The sequence below is a fragment of the Electrona antarctica genome (genome assembly GCF_951216825.1).
Source record: "Electrona antarctica genome assembly, contig: scaffold_322, whole genome shotgun sequence".
Lineage (NCBI taxonomy): Eukaryota > Metazoa > Chordata > Actinopteri > Myctophiformes > Myctophidae > Electrona > Electrona antarctica.
In genome coordinates, this window is record NW_027637422.1 from 139,996 (window position 1) to 157,506 (window position 17,511).

Consider the following 17,511-nt stretch of genomic DNA (forward strand, 5'->3'; position numbering starts at 1 on the left):
TTGATTTGGGGGTCCTTGGCCTAATGAATGTTGATTTGGGGGTCCTTGGCCTAATGAATGTTGATTTGGGGGTCCTTGGCCTAATACATGTTGATTTGGGGGTCCTTGGCCTAATGAATGTTGATTTGGGGGTCATTGGCCTAATACATGTTGATTTGAGGGTCCTTGGCCTAATGAATGTTGATTTGGGGGTCCTTGGCCTAATACATGTTGATTTGGGGGTCCTTGGCCTAATGAATGTTGATTTGGGGGTCCTTGGCCTAATGAATGTTGATTTGGGGGTCCTTGGCCTAATGCATGTTGATTTGGGGGTCCTTGGCCTAATGAATGTTGATTTGGGGGTCCTTGGCCTAATGCATGTTGATTTGGGGGTCCTTGGCCTAATGAATGTTGATTTGGGGGTCCTTGGCCTAATGAATGTTGATTTGGGGGTCCTTGGCCTAATACATGTTGATTTGGGGGTCCTTGGCCTAATGAATGTTGATTTGGGGGTCCTTGGCCTAATGAATGTTGATTTGGGGGTCCTTGGCCTAATGAATGTTGATTTGGGGGTCCTTGGCCTAATGAATGTTGATTTGGGGGTCCTTGGCCTAATGAATGTTGATTTGGGGGTCCTTGGCCTAATGCATGTTGATTTGGGGGTCCTTGGCCTAATACATGTTGATTTGGGGGTCCTTGGCCTAATACATGTTGATTTGAGGGTCCTTGGCCTAATGAATGTTGATTTGGGGGTCCTTGGCCTAATACATGTTGATTTGGGGGTCCTTGGCCTAATGAATGTTGATTTGGGGGTCCTTGGCCTAATACATGTTGATTTGGGGGTCCTTGGCCTAATGAATGTTGATTTGGGGGTCCTTGGCCTAATGCATGTTGATTTGGGGGTCCTTGGCCTAATGAATGTTGATTTGGGGGTCCTTGGCCTAATGAATGTTGATTTGGGGGTCCTTGGCCTAATGAATGTTGATTTGGGGGTCCTTGGCCTAATGAATGTTGATTTGGGGGTCCTTGGCCTAATGCATGTTGATTTGGGGGTCCTTGGCCTAATGAATGTTGATTTGGGGGTCCTTGGCCTAATGCATGTTGATTTGGGGGTCCTTGGCCTAATGAATGTTGATTTGGGGGTCCTTGGCCTAATGAATGTTGATTTGGGGGTCCTTGGCCTAATACATGTTGATTTGGGGGTCCTTGGCCTAATGAATGTTGATTTGGGGGTCCTTGGCCTAATGAATGTTGATTTGGGGGTCCTTGGCCTAATGAATGTTGATTTGGGGGTCCTTGGCCTAATGAATGTTGATTTGGGGGTCCTTGGCCTAATGAATGTTGATTTGGGGGTCCTTGGCCTAATACATGTTGATTTGGGGGTCCTTGGCCTAATGAATGTTGATTTGGGGGTCATTGGCCTAATACATGTTGATTTGAGGGTCCTTGGCCTAATGAATGTTGATTTGGGGGTCCTTGGCCTAATGAATGTTGATTTGGGGGTCCTTGGCCTAATGCATGTTGATTTGGGGGTCCTTGGCCTAATGAATGTTGATTTGGGGGTCCTTGGCCTAATGCATGTTGATTTGGGGGTCCTTGGCCTAATACATGTTGATTTGGGGGTCCTTGGCCTAATGAATGTTGATTTGGGGGTCCTTGGCCTAATGCATGTTGATTTGGGGGTCCTTGGCCTAATGAATGTTGATTTGGGGGTCCTTGGCCTAATGAATGTTGATTTGGGGGTCCTTGGCCTAATACATGTTGATTTGGGGGTCCTTGGCCTAATGAATGTTGATTTGGGGGTCCTTGGCCTAATGAATGTTGATTTGGGGGTCCTTGGCCTAATGAATGTTGATTTGGGGGTCCTTGGCCTAATGAATGTTGATTTGGGGGTCCTTGGCCTAATGAATGTTGATTTGGGGGTCCTTGGCCTAATGCATGTTGATTTGGGGGTCCTTGGCCTAATACATGTTGATTTGGGGGTCCTTGGCCTAATGAATGTTGATTTGGGGGTCCTTGGCCTAATGAATGTTGATTTGGGGGTCCTTGGCCTAATACATGTTGATTTGGGGGTCCTTGGCCTAATACATGTTGATTTGAGGGTCCTTGGCCTAATGAATGTTGATTTGGGGGTCCTTGGCCTAATACATGTTGATTTGGGGGTCCTTGGCCTAATGAATGTTGATTTGGGGGTCCTTGGCCTAATACATGTTGATTTGGGGGTCCTTGGCCTAATGAATGTTGATTTGGGGGTCCTTGGCCTAATGCATGTTGATTTGGGGGTCCTTGGCCTAATGAATGTTGATTTGGGGGTCCTTGGCCTAATGCATGTTGATTTGGGGGTCCTTGGCCTAATACATGTTGATTTGGGGGTCCTTGGCCTAATGCATGTTGATTTGGGGGTCCTTGGCCTAATACATGTTGATTTGGGGGTCCTTGGCCTAATGAATGTTGATTTGGGGGTCCGTGGCCTAATGAATGTTGATTTGGGGGTCCTTGGCCTAATGAATGTTGATTTGGGGGTCCTTGGCCTAATGAATGTTGATTTGGGGGTCCTTGGCCTAATGAATGTTGATTTGGGGGTCCTTGGCCTAATGAATGTTGATTTGGGGGTCCTTGGCCTAATGAATGTTGATTTGGGGGTCCTTGGCCTAATGAATGTTGATTTGGGGGTCCTTGGCCTAATGAATGTTGATTTGGGGGTCCTTGGCCTAATGAATGTTGATTTGGGGGTCCTTGGCCTAATGCATGTTGATTTGGGGGTCCTTGGCCTAATACATGTTGATTTGGGGGTCCTTGGCCTAATACATGTTGATTTGGGGGTCCTTGGCCTAATGAATGTTGATTTGGGGGTCCTTGGCCTAATGAATGTTGATTTGGGGGTCCTTGGCCTAATGAATGTTGATTTGGGGGTCCTTGGCCTAATGAATGTTGATTTGGGGGTCCTTGGCCTAATGAATGTTGATTTGGGGGTCCTTGGCCTAATGAATGTTGATTTGGGGGTCCTTGGCCTAATACATGTTGATTTGGGGGTCCTTGGCCTAATACATGTTGATTTGGGGGTCCTTGGCCTAATGAATGTTGATTTGGGGGTCCTTGGCCTAATGAATGTTGATTTGGGGGTCCTTGGCCTAATGAATGTTGATTTGGGGGTCCTTGGCCTAATGAATGTTGATTTGGGGGTCCTTGGCCTAATGAATGTTGATTTGGGGGTCCTTGGCCTAATGAATGTTGATTTGGGGGTCCTTGGCCTAATGCATGTTGATTTGGGGGTCCTTGGCCTAATGAATGTTGATTTGGGGGTCCTTGGCCTAATGAATGTTGATTTGGGGGTCCTTGGCCTAATGAATGTTGATTTGGGGGTCCTTGGCCTAATGAATGTTGATTTGGGGGTCCTTGGCCTAATACATGTTGATTTGGGGGTCCTTGGCCTAATGAATGTTGATTTGGGGGTCCTTGGCCTAATGCATGTTGATTTGGGGGTCCTTGGCCTAATGCATGTTGATTTGGGGGTCCTTGGCCTAATGCATGTTGATTTGGGGGTCCTTGGCCTAATACATGTTGATTTGGGGGTCCTTGGCCTAATGCATGTTGATTTGGGGGTCCTTGGCCTAATACATGTTGATTTGGGGGTCCTTGGCCTAATGAATGTTGATTTGGGGGTCCGTGGCCTAATGAATGTTGATTTGGGGGTCCTTGGCCTAATGAATGTTGATTTGGGGGTCCTTGGCCTAATGAATGTTGATTTGGGGGTCCTTGGCCTAATGAATGTTGATTTGGGGGTCCTTGGCCTAATGAATGTTGATTTGGGGGTCCTTGGCCTAATGAATGTTGATTTGGGGGTCCTTGGCCTAATGAATGTTGATTTGGGGGTCCTTGGCCTAATGAATGTTGATTTGGGGGTCCTTGGCCTAATGAATGTTGATTTGGGGGTCCTTGGCCTAATGCATGTTGATTTGGGGGTCCTTGGCCTAATACATGTTGATTTGGGGGTCCTTGGCCTAATACATGTTGATTTGGGGGTCCTTGGCCTAATGAATGTTGATTTGGGGGTCCTTGGCCTAATGAATGTTGATTTGGGGGTCCTTGGCCTAATGAATGTTGATTTGGGGGTCCTTGGCCTAATGAATGTTGATTTGGGGGTCCTTGGCCTAATGAATGTTGATTTGGGGGTCCTTGGCCTAATGAATGTTGATTTGGGGGTCCTTGGCCTAATACATGTTGATTTGGGGGTCCTTGGCCTAATACATGTTGATTTGGGGGTCCTTGGCCTAATGAATGTTGATTTGGGGGTCCTTGGCCTAATGAATGTTGATTTGGGGGTCCTTGGCCTAATGAATGTTGATTTGGGGGTCCTTGGCCTAATGAATGTTGATTTGGGGGTCCTTGGCCTAATGAATGTTGATTTGGGGGTCCTTGGCCTAATGCATGTTGATTTGGGGGTCCTTGGCCTAATGAATGTTGATTTGGGGGTCCTTGGCCTAATGAATGTTGATTTGGGGGTCCTTGGCCTAATGAATGTTGATTTGGGGGTCCTTGGCCTAATGAATGTTGATTTGGGGGTCCTTGGCCTAATGAATGTTGATTTGGGGGTCCTTGGCCTAATGAATGTTGATTTGGGGGTCCTTGGCCTAATGAATGTTGATTTGGGGGTCCTTGGCCTAATGAATGTTGATTTGGGGGTCCTTGGCCTAATGAATGTTGATTTGGGGGTCCTTGGCCTAATGAATGTTGATTTGGGGGTCCTTGGCCTAATGAATGTTGATTTGGGGGTCCTTGGCCTAATGAATGTTGATTTGGGGGTCCTTGGCCTAATGAATGTTGATTTGGGGGTCCTTGGCCTAATGAATGTTGATTTGGGGGTCCTTGGCCTAATGCATGTTGATTTGGGGGTCCTTGGCCTAATGAATGTTGATTTGGGGGTCCTTGGCCTAATGAATGTTGATTTGGGGGTCCTTGGCCTAATGAATGTTGATTTGGGGGTCCTTGGCCTAATGCATGTTGATTTGGGGGTCCTTGGCCTAATGAATGTTGATTTGGGGGTCCTTGGCCTAATGCATGTTGATTTGGGGGTCCTTGGCCTAATACATGTTGATTTGGGGGTCCTTGGCCTAATTAATGTTGTTTTGGGGGTCCTTGGCCTAATACATGTTGATTTGGGGGTCCTTGGCCTAATGAATGTTGATTTGGGGGTCCTTGGCCTAATGCATGTTGATTTGGGGGTCCTTGGCCTAATGCATGTTGATTTGGGGGTCCTTGGCCTAATGCATGTTGATTTGGGGGTCCTTGGCCTAATGAATGTTGATTTGGGGGTCCTTGGCCTAATGAATGTTGATTTGGGGGTCCTTGGCCTAATGCATGTTGATTTGGGGGTCCTTGGCCTAATACATGTTGATTTGGGGGTCCTTGGCCTAATACATGTTGATTTGGGGGTCCTTGGCCTAATACATGTTGATTTGGGGGTCCTTGGCCTAATGAATGTTGATTTGGGGGTCCTTGGCCTAATGAATGTTGATTTGGGGGTCCTTGGCCTAATACATGTTGATTTGGGGGTCCTTGGCCTAATGAATGTTGATTTGGGGGTCCTTGGCCTAATACATGTTGATTTGGGGGTCCTTGGCCTAATGAATGTTGATTTGGGGGTCCTTGGCCTAATGCATGTTGATTTGGGGGTCCTTGGCCTAATGAATGTTGATTTGGGGGTCCTTGGCCTAATACATGTTGATTTGGGGGTCCTTGGCCTAATGCATGTTGATTTGGGGGTCCTTGGCCTAATGAATGTTGATTTGGGGGTCCTTGGCCTAATACATGTTGATTTGGGGGTCCTTGGCCTAATGAATGTTGATTTGGGGGTCCTTGGCCTAATACATGTTGATTTGGGGGTCCTTGGCCTAATACATGTTGATTTGGGGGTCCTTGGCCTAATGAATGTTGATTTGGGGGTCCTTGGCCTAATGAATGTTGATTTGGGGGTCCTTGGCCTAATACATGTTGATTTGGGGGTCCTTGGCCTAATGAATGTTGATTTGGGGGTCCTTGGCCTAATACATGTTGATTTGGGGGTCCTTGGCCTAATGAATGTTGATTTGGGGGTCCTTGGCCTAATGCATGTTGATTTGGGGGTCCTTGGCCTAATGAATGTTGATTTGGGGGTCCTTGGCCTAATACATGTTGATTTGGGGGTCCTTGGCCTAATTAATGTTGATTTGGGGGTCCTTGGCCTAATACATGTTGATTTGGGGGTCCTTGGCCTAATACATGTTGATTTGGGGGTCCTTGGCCTAATGAATGTTGATTTGGGGGTCCTTGGCCTAATGAATGTTGATTTGGGGGTCCTTGGCCTAATACATGTTGATTTGGGGGTCCTTGGCCTAATACATGTTGATTTGGGGGTCCTTGGCCTAATGAATGTTGATTTGGGGGTCCTTGGCCTAATGAATGTTGATTTGGGGGTCCTTGGCCTAATGAATGTTGATTTGGGGGTCCTTGGCCTAATGAATGTTGATTTGGGGGTCCTTGGCCTAATGAATGTTGATTTGGGGGTCCTTGGCCTAATGAATGTTGATTTGGGGGTCCTTGGCCTAATGAATGTTGATTTGGGGGTCCTTGGCCTAATGAATGTTGATTTGGGGGTCCTTGGCCTAATGAATGTTGATTTGGGGGTCCTTGGCCTAATGAATGTTGATTTGGGGGTCCTTGGCCTAATGAATGTTGATTTGGGGGTCCTTGGCCTAATGAATGTTGATTTGGGGGTCCTTGGCCTAATGAATGTTGATTTGGGGGTCCTTGGCCTAATGAATGTTGATTTGGGGGTCCTTGGCCTAATGAATGTTGATTTGGGGGTCCTTGGCCTAATGAATGTTGATTTGGGGGTCCTTGGCCTAATGAATGTTGATTTGGGGGTCCTTGGCCTAATGAATGTTGATTTGGGGGTCCTTGGCCTAATGAATGTTGATTTGGGGGTCCTTGGCCTAATGAATGTTGATTTGGGGGTCCTTGGCCTAATGCATGTTGATTTGGGGGTCCTTGGCCTAATGAATGTTGATTTGGGGGTCCTTGGCCTAATGAATGTTGATTTGGGGGTCCTTGGCCTAATGAATGTTGATTTGGGGGTCCTTGGCCTAATGCATGTTGATTTGGGGGTCCTTGGCCTAATGAATGTTGATTTGGGGGTCCTTGGCCTAATGCATGTTGATTTGGGGGTCCTTGGCCTAATACATGTTGATTTGGGGGTCCTTGGCCTAATTAATGTTGTTTTGGGGGTCCTTGGCCTAATACATGTTGATTTGGGGGTCCTTGGCCTAATGAATGTTGATTTGGGGGTCCTTGGCCTAATGCATGTTGATTTGGGGGTCCTTGGCCTAATGCATGTTGATTTGGGGGTCCTTGGCCTAATGCATGTTGATTTGGGGGTCCTTGGCCTAATGAATGTTGATTTGGGGGTCCTTGGCCTAATGAATGTTGATTTGGGGGTCCTTGGCCTAATGCATGTTGATTTGGGGGTCCTTGGCCTAATACATGTTGATTTGGGGGTCCTTGGCCTAATACATGTTGATTTGGGGGTCCTTGGCCTAATACATGTTGATTTGGGGGTCCTTGGCCTAATGAATGTTGATTTGGGGGTCCTTGGCCTAATGAATGTTGATTTGGGGGTCCTTGGCCTAATACATGTTGATTTGGGTGTCCTTGGCCTAATGAATGTTGATTTGGGGGTCCTTGGCCTAATACATGTTGATTTGGGGGTCCTTGGCCTAATGAATGTTGATTTGGGGGTCCTTGGCCTAATGCATGTTGATTTGGGGGTCCTTGGCCTAATGAATGTTGATTTGGGGGTCCTTGGCCTAATACATGTTGATTTGGGGGTCCTTGGCCTAATGCATGTTGATTTGGGGGTCCTTGGCCTAATGAATGTTGATTTGGGGGTCCTTGGCCTAATACATGTTGATTTGGGGGTCCTTGGCCTAATGAATGTTGATTTGGGGGTCCTTGGCCTAATACATGTTGATTTGGGGGTCCTTGGCCTAATACATGTTGATTTGGGGGTCCTTGGCCTAATGAATGTTGATTTGGGGGTCCTTGGCCTAATGAATGTTGATTTGGGGGTCCTTGGCCTAATACATGTTGATTTGGGGGTCCTTGGCCTAATGAATGTTGATTTGGGGGTCCTTGGCCTAATACATGTTGATTTGGGGGTCCTTGGCCTAATGAATGTTGATTTGGGGGTCCTTGGCCTAATGCATGTTGATTTGGGGGTCCTTGGCCTAATGAATGTTGATTTGGGGGTCCTTGGCCTAATACATGTTGATTTGGGGGTCCTTGGCCTAATTAATGTTGATTTGGGGGTCCTTGGCCTAATACATGTTGATTTGGGGGTCCTTGGCCTAATTAATGTTGATTTGGGGGTCCTTGGCCTAATACATGTTGATTTGGGGGTCCTTGGCCTAATGAATGTTGATTTGGGGGTCCTTGGCCTAATACATGTTGATTTGGGGGTCCTTGGCCTAATACATGTTGATTTGGGGGTCCTTGGCCTAATACATGTTGATTTGGGGGTCCTTGGCCTAATTAATGTTGATTTGGGGGTCCTTGGCCTAATACATGTTGATTTGGGGGTCCTTGGCCTAATACATGTTGATTTGGGGGTCCTTGGCCTAATGAATGTTGATTTGGGGGTCCTTGGCCTAATGAATGTTGATTTGGGGGTCCTTGGCCTAATACATGTTGATTTGGGGGTCCTTGGCCTAATGAATGTTGATTTGGGGGTCCTTGGCCTAATGAATGTTGATTTGGGGGTCCTTGGCCTAATACATGTTGATTTGGGGGTCCTTGGCCTAATGAATGTTGATTTGGGGGTCCTTGGCCTAATGAATGTTGATTTGGGGGTCCTTGGCCTAATGAATGTTGATTTGGGGGTCCTTGGCCTAATGAATGTTGATTTGGGGGTCCTTGGCCTAATACATGTTGATTTGGGGGTCCTTGGCCTAATGCATGTTGATTTGGGGGTCCTTGGCCTAATACATGTTGATTTGGGGGTCCTTGACACAAAGAGTTTGGGAACCACTGATTTCCCAAAGTTTTTCACCCCCCAAAATGCTAATCTTCGCCCCTTAGAGACCTTAGACCTCCTGCCCCATTAGACCCCGTTTGAAAAATACATAAGAGAAGATCTGTACGTCTCTAGCAGTGATGTTCAACCATTTTAATTTCAAGGACCCCCCCCCCAAAAAAAAACGTTCGCTCTGAAAGAATATATATTCAAAGATTTGTGCCACATTTTTACAAATTTTCAAAAATATTTTTCAACAGTTAAAGTACAACATAATGCTTAGTTGAAACACCAAAAGGGGTTCCCGTCCAGAATGGGTTAATGGCATTTCTATGATTTTTCAAAAAATAGCAGATCTACAGGCTACGAGCTTGTAGATCTGCTATTTTTCAATAGCTAAAGCATACAATATAAATGGGATCCCCATTTATAGTGTATGACATTGTATATTTATATTGTAAAATCACTGGTAACACATTGAATTAAAACTATCATCTATACTAGAGTTTAAAAAAAAAAAACATTAGAATATTTTTGCGCAGATCTACCAGCTTGTAGATCGGCTGTTTGTATGAACGTTTACGTATGGCGGTTACCACAAAACAAATTGACCTATAGCTAAGCCCCTCCCCCTAACTGCTATGGTCCAATCACAGCTAAGCATAACATGGGTTAGACAAACCTCTCCACCAATAGTTTTCCTATATGATAAAACACTGTTTTAAAAAATAAATGCCACGCGCATATTTTTCCAGTGCTACGGCAGGCCTTGTTGACGGATTTGGACGAGATCTTGAAGGGTCTGGTTTTAAAAAAATGAACCAGTATTTAATGTGTTAACTCATTTAGGCCTGACGTCGAAATAAATAAAAAGTCTTTGAATATATATTCAAATTCATATTCATATTCATATCCAATATACATCCCGTCCAGAATGGGTTAATGTGTTAAAATCCATGATATTTACATTGGAATGAATGAGCCCGGCTGGAAAGTGTCCAAGTGGGAGTGTCCAAGTGGGAGAGGGCGGGGCTTAGCTAAAGGTGAATAAGGGCCTTTCTTGGCCCCCCCTCTCTCCCTGTGTTTTAGGATCCAAGATGGCTGCAGCACCAGGAGGGGGTGGGGCCTTACTGGGCTGCGTTCACAAATTCAAGACACTTGTCTTGTGTCTGTGTTTAATGGCCACTCCAATGCATTTCCAATGGAAGCCCATATGGTTTGACCAAACATTTTGTTTGATGGGGGGGAGGGGGGCAGAACACATCCATCAAATCTGTGTTCAGACACAAGTCAGGTGTCAGACACAAGTCAGGTGTCTTGAATGCAGCCCAGTAAGGGCATGTCGACCCCGCCCGCTCACCTCTGCCCCACCCCCTCCTGGTGCTGCGGCCATCTTGGATCCTAAAACACAGGGAGAGAGGGGGGGGCCGATAAAGGCCGTTATTGAACACAGGGAGAGAGGGGGGGCCGATAAAGGCCCTTATTGAACACAGGGAGAGAGGGGGGGCCGATAAAGGCCCTTATTGAACACAGGGAGAGAGGGGGGGCCGATAAAGGCCCTTATTGAACACAGGGAGAGAGGGGGGGCCGATAAAGGCCCTTATTGAACACAGGGAGAGAGGGGGGTCCGATAAAGGCCCTTATTGAACACAGGGAGAGAGGGGGGGCCGATAAAGGCCCTTATTGAACACAGGGAGAGAGGGGGGGCCGATAAAGGCCCTTATTGAACACAGGGAGAGAGGGGGGCCGATAAAGGCCCTTATTGAACACAGGGAGAGAGGGGGGGCCGATAAACATATAATTAGACGATTAGACGATTATGGTGTAATAATAATAACCCTCTCCAAGGGGGGGCGACGGCGGAGCAAGAAGGCCGCCAACCCCGCCGACACCACGGAGGCTGCAGGGGGCGCTGTGGCGCTGGACACCGGAGGGAACAACAGCGGCTCTGGGTAGGCCTGGACACCAACACACAATGTTCAATTATTATTATTTTTTCGTTTTTCACACCCCCAAAAAACCTGTAAGCTAGCAAATGTAAAGCAAACTTTTTTTACGGATTGTTTCCGGGTCGTGGGTTTCAGAGTAAAAGCGGACATGTCTTTCCGGCACCCCAGAACTCCTATTTTGAAGGAATCCCGGCACGGATTGTGTTAAAAGTTCATTTTTTAGGGTGCAATTGAGCTTAGAAAACCTAAAAATACAAACATGTTTTTTTTTTATGTCACAATCTTTTTAATGTAGGTCTGAACACCAACACACTCATATATGTAGTTAATTCATGGTCTGAACACTCATATGTTGTTAATGCTCCACCCCCCCCCCCCCCCCCCCCCCCCAGGTCCGGAGGAGGAGGGGCCACCCCTGCGGAGGAGGAGGAGGGAGGCGGCGGGGGGGGGGAGGGGCAGACGGAGCCCAAGAAGTGGAACTTCCGTCGGAACCGCCCCATGTTGGACTTCACCTCCATGGAGGAGCTCAACGAGATGGACGACTACGACAGTGAAGACGACAACGACTGGAGGCCTGGAGGCAAGAAGAAGAGACAGTCTACTGCTGGGAGAGGTAATACTACTATAATACTACTATAATACTACTATAATACTACTACTATAATACTACTACTACTATTAATATAAATATAACGACTGGAGGCCTGGAGGCAAGAAGAAGAGACAGTCTACTACTGGGAGAGGTAATGATACTATAATACTACTATAATACTACTATAATACTACTATAATACTACTATAATACTACTACTACTACTGCTATAATACTACTATAATACTACTATAATACTACTACTACTACTGCTATAATACTACTATAATACTACTATAATACTACTACTACTACTGCTACTGCTACTACTATTAATATAAATATAACGACTGGAGGCCTGGAGGCAAGAAGAAGAGACAGTCTACTACTGGGAGAGGTAATACTACTATAATACTACTATAATACTACTACTACTACTATAATACTACTATAATACTACTATAATACTACTATAATAGTATAATACTACTACTACTACTACTACTACTACTACTACTACTATAATACTACTATAATACTACTACTACTACTACTACTACTACTACTACAATACTACTATAATACTACTATAATACTACTATAATACTACTGCTACTGCTACTACTACTACTACTACTATTAATATAAATATAACGACTGGAGGCCTGGAGGCAAGAAGAAGAGACAGTCTACTACTGGGAGAGGTAATGATACTAATATTAATATAAATATAATGACCCCCCCCCCCCCCCCCCCCCCCCCCCCACAGGGACTGCAGTGCCCCGTATCGAGTCAGAAGGACCCACGGTTCTCCAGAACCACCACAAAAGGCTCTGGTCAGGCTCTGCCAGTGGGCCTAATCAGCCTAAGTCCCCTCACCTGTGCAATTTCCAGCCTCTGCCTAACTGCCACGCTACACCAGGCTTTTCGCGCACAAAACGTGCACGTTTACCCCTGTGCGTGCGTTTAATTTAGGTCCAGTGCTATTTAAAAAAAACGCATGCGCGGGCCGCGCGTTTAGGGTAAACGCGCGAGAAAAGCCTGGTGTAGCTTGGCCGTCAGTCTATTGATTGCCATGGCAACCCCACACCTGACAATTAATTGGCCTACTTAACCACAGTCACAGTCAGCCCTCTTCACACACAGACAGATACAGAGATCTCCATGTGGGACACAGACAGACAGATACAGAGATCTCCATGTGGGACACAGACAGATACAGAGATCTCCATGTGGGACACAGACAGATACAGAGATCTCCATGTGGGACACAGACAGACAGATACAGAGATCTCCATGTGGGACACAGACAGACAGATACAGAGATCTCCATGTGGGACACAGACAGACAGATACAGAGATCTCCATGTGGGACACAGACAGACAGACAGATACAGAGATCTCCATGTGGGAGACAGACAGATACAGAGATCTCCATGTGGGACACAGACAGATACAGAGATCTCCATGTGGGACACAGACAGATACAGAGATCTCCATGTGGGACACAGACAGATACAGAGATCTCCATGTGGGACACAGACAGACAGATACAGAGATCTCCATGTGGGACACAGACAGACAGATACAGAGATCTCCATGTGGGACACAGACAGACAGATACAGAGATCTCCATGTGGGACACAGACAGACAGATACAGAGATCTCCATGTGGGACACAGACAGACAGATACAGAGATCTCCATGTGGGACACAGACAGATACAGAGATCTCCATGTGGGACACAGACAGACAGATACAGAGATCTCCATGTGGGACACAGACAGATACAGAGATCTCCATGTGGGACACAGACAGACAGATACAGAGATCTCCATGTGGGACACAGACAGATACAGAGATCTCCACGTGGGACACAGACAGATACAGAGATCTCCATGTGGGACACAGACAGACAGATACAGAGATCTCCATGTGGGACACAAAACGGGTGCTCTTGAAAACAAAATATTGCATTGTGGGTTTGAGCTTTTGATGTCAAACAATCAAGTCACCTAAATTCAGATGCCACATTTTATTTTTTTATATTTAAATTAAATATTCTTTAGGGTCATGTCATGTGATCTACCGTTTGAGCACCACTGGTCTAGACTGTACGCATCACGTTTAGTTTGACTTGGTTCCACAGATCAACATTGTGAAGATAGCCGTCGTAGTGAATGTAGCGCTGTGAGGTGTAAATGGGTGAATGTCTGCATCATAGCTGTAAGGTGTAAATGGGTGAATGTCTGCATCGTAGCTGTAAGGTGTAAATGGGTGAATGTCTTCATCATAGCTGTAAGGTGTAAATGGGTGAATGTCTTCATCATAGCTGTAAGGTGTAAATGGGTGAATGTCTGCATCATAGCTGTAAGGTGTAAATGGGTGAATGTCTGCATCATAGCTGTAAGGTGTAAATGGGTGAATGTCTGCATCATAGCTGTAAGGTGTAAATGGGTGAATGTCTGCATCATAGCTGTAAGGTGTAAATGGGTGAATGTCTGCATCGTAGCTGTAAGGTGTAAATGGGTGAATGTCTGCATCGTAGCTGTAAGGTGTAAATGGGTGAATGTCTGCATCGTAGCTGTAAGGTGTAAATGGGTGAATGTCTGCATCATAGCTGTAAGGTGTAAATGGGTGAATGTCTTCATCGTAGCTGTAAGGTGTAAATGGGTGAATGTCTGCATCGTAGCTGTAAGGTGTAAATGGGTGAATGTCTTCATCATAGCTGTAAGGTGTAAATGGGTGAATGTCTGCATCGTAGCTGTGAGGTGTAAATGGGTGAATGTCTTCATCGTAGCTGTAAGGTGTAAATGGGTGAATGTCTCCATCGTAGCTGTAAGGTGTAAATGGGTGAATGTCTGCATCGTAGCTGTAAGGTGTAAATGGGTGAATGTCTGCATCGTAGCTGTAAGGTGTAAATGGATGAATGTCTGCATCATAGCTGTAAGGTGTAAATGGGTGAATGTCTTCATCGTAGCTGTAAGGTGTAAATGGGTGAATGTCTGCATCGTAGCTGTAAGGTGTAAATGGGTGAATGTCTGCATCATAGCTGTAAGGTGTAAATGAGTGAATGTCTGCATCGTAGCTGTAAGGTGTAAATGGGTGAATGTCTGCATCGTATCTGTAAGGTGTAAATGGGTGAAAGACTTCTAATTAATTAAAACGTTTCCTCCCCTAAAAGGAGGCGGGGCCGAGGAGGACGAGGAGGACGGGGCGAGCGCCAGCGACGATGAAGACGATGATAACGATGAAGATGACGATGACGAAGATAAGGAGGATGAGGACGAGGAAGAGGTATGGACGGGAAATTAACCCATTTAGACCTGAGGACCATTCTGCAAAATGTCTTCTGAATCCTGACAGTTTTCTGAAAGTACCTCATGTTTCTATATCAGTGGTTCTCAAACATTTTCATGTCAAGGACCCTCAGAATATATGTAATTGGTATATACCCGTCCTTAGCATTATAAGTGTTAATCATATGGATATGTGTTCGTCCCTATAGGAGGAGGAAGATATACCCGTCCTTAGCATCATCAGTGTTAATCATATGGATATGTGTTCGTCCCTATAGGAGGAGGAAGATATACCCGTCCTTAGCATCATCAGTGTTAATCATATGGATATGTGTTCGTCCCTATAGGAGGAGGAAGATATACCCGTCCTTAGCATCATAAGTGTTAATCATATGGATATGTGTTCGTCCCTATAGGAGGAGGAAGATATACCCGTCCTTAGCATCATCAGTGTTAATCATATGGATATGTGTTCGTCCCTATAGGAGGAGGAAGATATACCCGTCCTTAGCATCATCAGTGTTAATCATATGGATATGTGTTCGTCCCTATAGGAGGAGGAAGATATACCCGTCCTTAGCATCATCAGTGTTAATCATATGGATATGTGTTCGTCCCTATAGGAGGAGGAAGATATACCCGTCCTTAGCATCATCAGTGTTAATCATATGGATATGTGTTCGTCCCTATAGGAGGAGGAAGATATACCCGTCCTTAGCATCATCAGTGTTAATCATATGGATATGTGTTCGTCCCTATAGGAGGAGGAAGATATACCCGTCCTTAGCATCATAAGTGTTAATCATATGGATATGTGTTCGTCCCTATAGGAGGAGGAAGATATACCCGTCCTTAGCATCATCAGTGTTAATCATATGGATATGTGTTCGTCCCTATAGGAGGAGGAAGATATACCCGTCCTTAGCATCATCAGTGTTAATCATATGGATATGTGTTCGTCCCTATAGGAGGAGGAAGATATACCCGTCCTTAGCATCATCAGTGTTAATTCTATGGATATGTGTTCGTCCCTATAGGAGGAGGACGAGGATGTGGAGAACAACAACAACAGCAACAGCAACAACATAAACAACAGCGGCAGTGACAGCAGCGACGTCAAACCAACGAAGAAGAAACACGCCAAGAAGAAACAGCCCAAGATCAGCGCCGGGGGCGGGGCCTTTGACGACGAGCTGACCAATGACAGCATGTCCCAGCAGGGCAAAGGTCACGAGGTGAGTGACCAATGAAATGACATTAAATGTATAGCCGATCTACAAGCTCACAACGCGTTGTGAGCTTGTAGATCTGCAATTTCCAGCATGCAACCAAGTGTAAAATTACTTATACTGGATCTCTTGTCCACTAGTCCCTTCCTAACATTTTTAGGAAGGTCTAGTTTTTAGGTCTAGTTTTTATTTGTTTGTTTTTGTCAATATATTTAGTCTTAGTTTTAGTCATCATCGCTGCTTTTTAATTTAGTTTCCATTTAGTTTTCGTCAGTGAAAAGTTGTAGACGACCATTTTTCGTCCTAGATTTAGTCGACCAATTGAACAGTGCACCTAGAGGGAGCTGTAATCCACTCAGCTCATCTCATGGTCCTAGAGGGTGCTGTAATCCACTTATAGCTCATCTCATGGTCCTAGAGGGAGCTGTAATCCACTCAGCTCATCTCATGGTCCTAGAGGGAGCTGTAATCCACTCAGCTCATCTCATGGTCCTAGAGGGAGCTGTAATCCACTCAGCTCATCTCATGGTCCTAGAGGGAGCTGTAATCCACTCAGCTCATCTCATGGTCCTAGAGGGAGCTGTAATCCACTCAGCTCATCTCATGGTCCTAGAGGGAGCTGTAATCCACTCAGCTCATCTCATGGTCCTAGAGGGAGCTGTAATCCACTCAGCTCATCTCATGGTCCTAGAGGGAGCTGTAATCCACTCAGCTCATCTCATGGTCCTAGAGGGAGCTGTAATCCACTCAGCTCATCTCATGGTCCTAGAGGGAGCTGTAATCCACTCAGCTCATCTCATGGTCCTAGAGGGAGCTGTAATCCACTCAGCTCATCTCATGGTCCTAGAGGGTGCTGTAATCCACTCAGCTCATCTCATGGTCCTAGAGGGAGCTGTAATCCACTCAGCTCATCTCATGGTCCTAGAGGGTGCTGTAATCCATTTATAGCTCATCTCATGGTCCTAGAGGGAGCTGTAATCCACTCAGCTCATCTCATGGTCCTAGAGGGAGCTGTAATCCATTCAGCTCATCTCATGGTCCTAGAGGGAGCTGTAATCCACTCAGCTCATCTCATGGTCCTAGAGGGAGCTGTAATCCACTCAGCTCATCTCATGGTCCTAGAGGGAGCTGTAATCCACTTGTGTCCAGAATACAGAGGGATTATAATCCAGATTAAAGACAGCGTTTTATAATCCAGATTAAAGACCCCTGTGGTGTGTTTATAATCCAGATTAACTAAAACCTGGAAACCTTCATCTGTGTCATTTTTAGATTTTAACCACTTCACCGCCAGAACACCTCCTCTCCTCTCCTCTCCGCTCCTCTCCTCTCCTCTCCTCTCCTCTCCTCTCCTCTCTCCTCTCCTCTCCTCTCCTCTCCTCTCCTCTCCTCTCCCTCTCCTCTCCTCTCCTCTCCA

The 17,511-nt window shown here is 45.9% G+C and overlaps 1 protein-coding gene across 1 annotated transcript in view; it reads left to right on the forward strand.

Annotated features, from left to right (window-relative positions):
- LOC306918941 (PHD finger protein 14-like) overlaps positions 1–16,100 on the forward strand; it is a gene marked incomplete at its 3' end in the record, with an annotated part of 52,507 nt that extends 36,407 nt beyond the window's left edge. The window contains exons 4-7 of the mRNA XM_079531777.1: positions 10,874–10,977; positions 11,367–11,587; positions 14,751–14,863; positions 15,903–16,100. Coding sequence (XP_079387903.1) covers positions 10,874–10,977; positions 11,367–11,587; positions 14,751–14,863; positions 15,903–16,100 — 636 coding nt within the window. The remainder of the gene's footprint in view (positions 1–10,873; positions 10,978–11,366; positions 11,588–14,750; positions 14,864–15,902) is intronic.
- Positions 16,101–17,511: the final 1,411 nt, after the last annotated feature.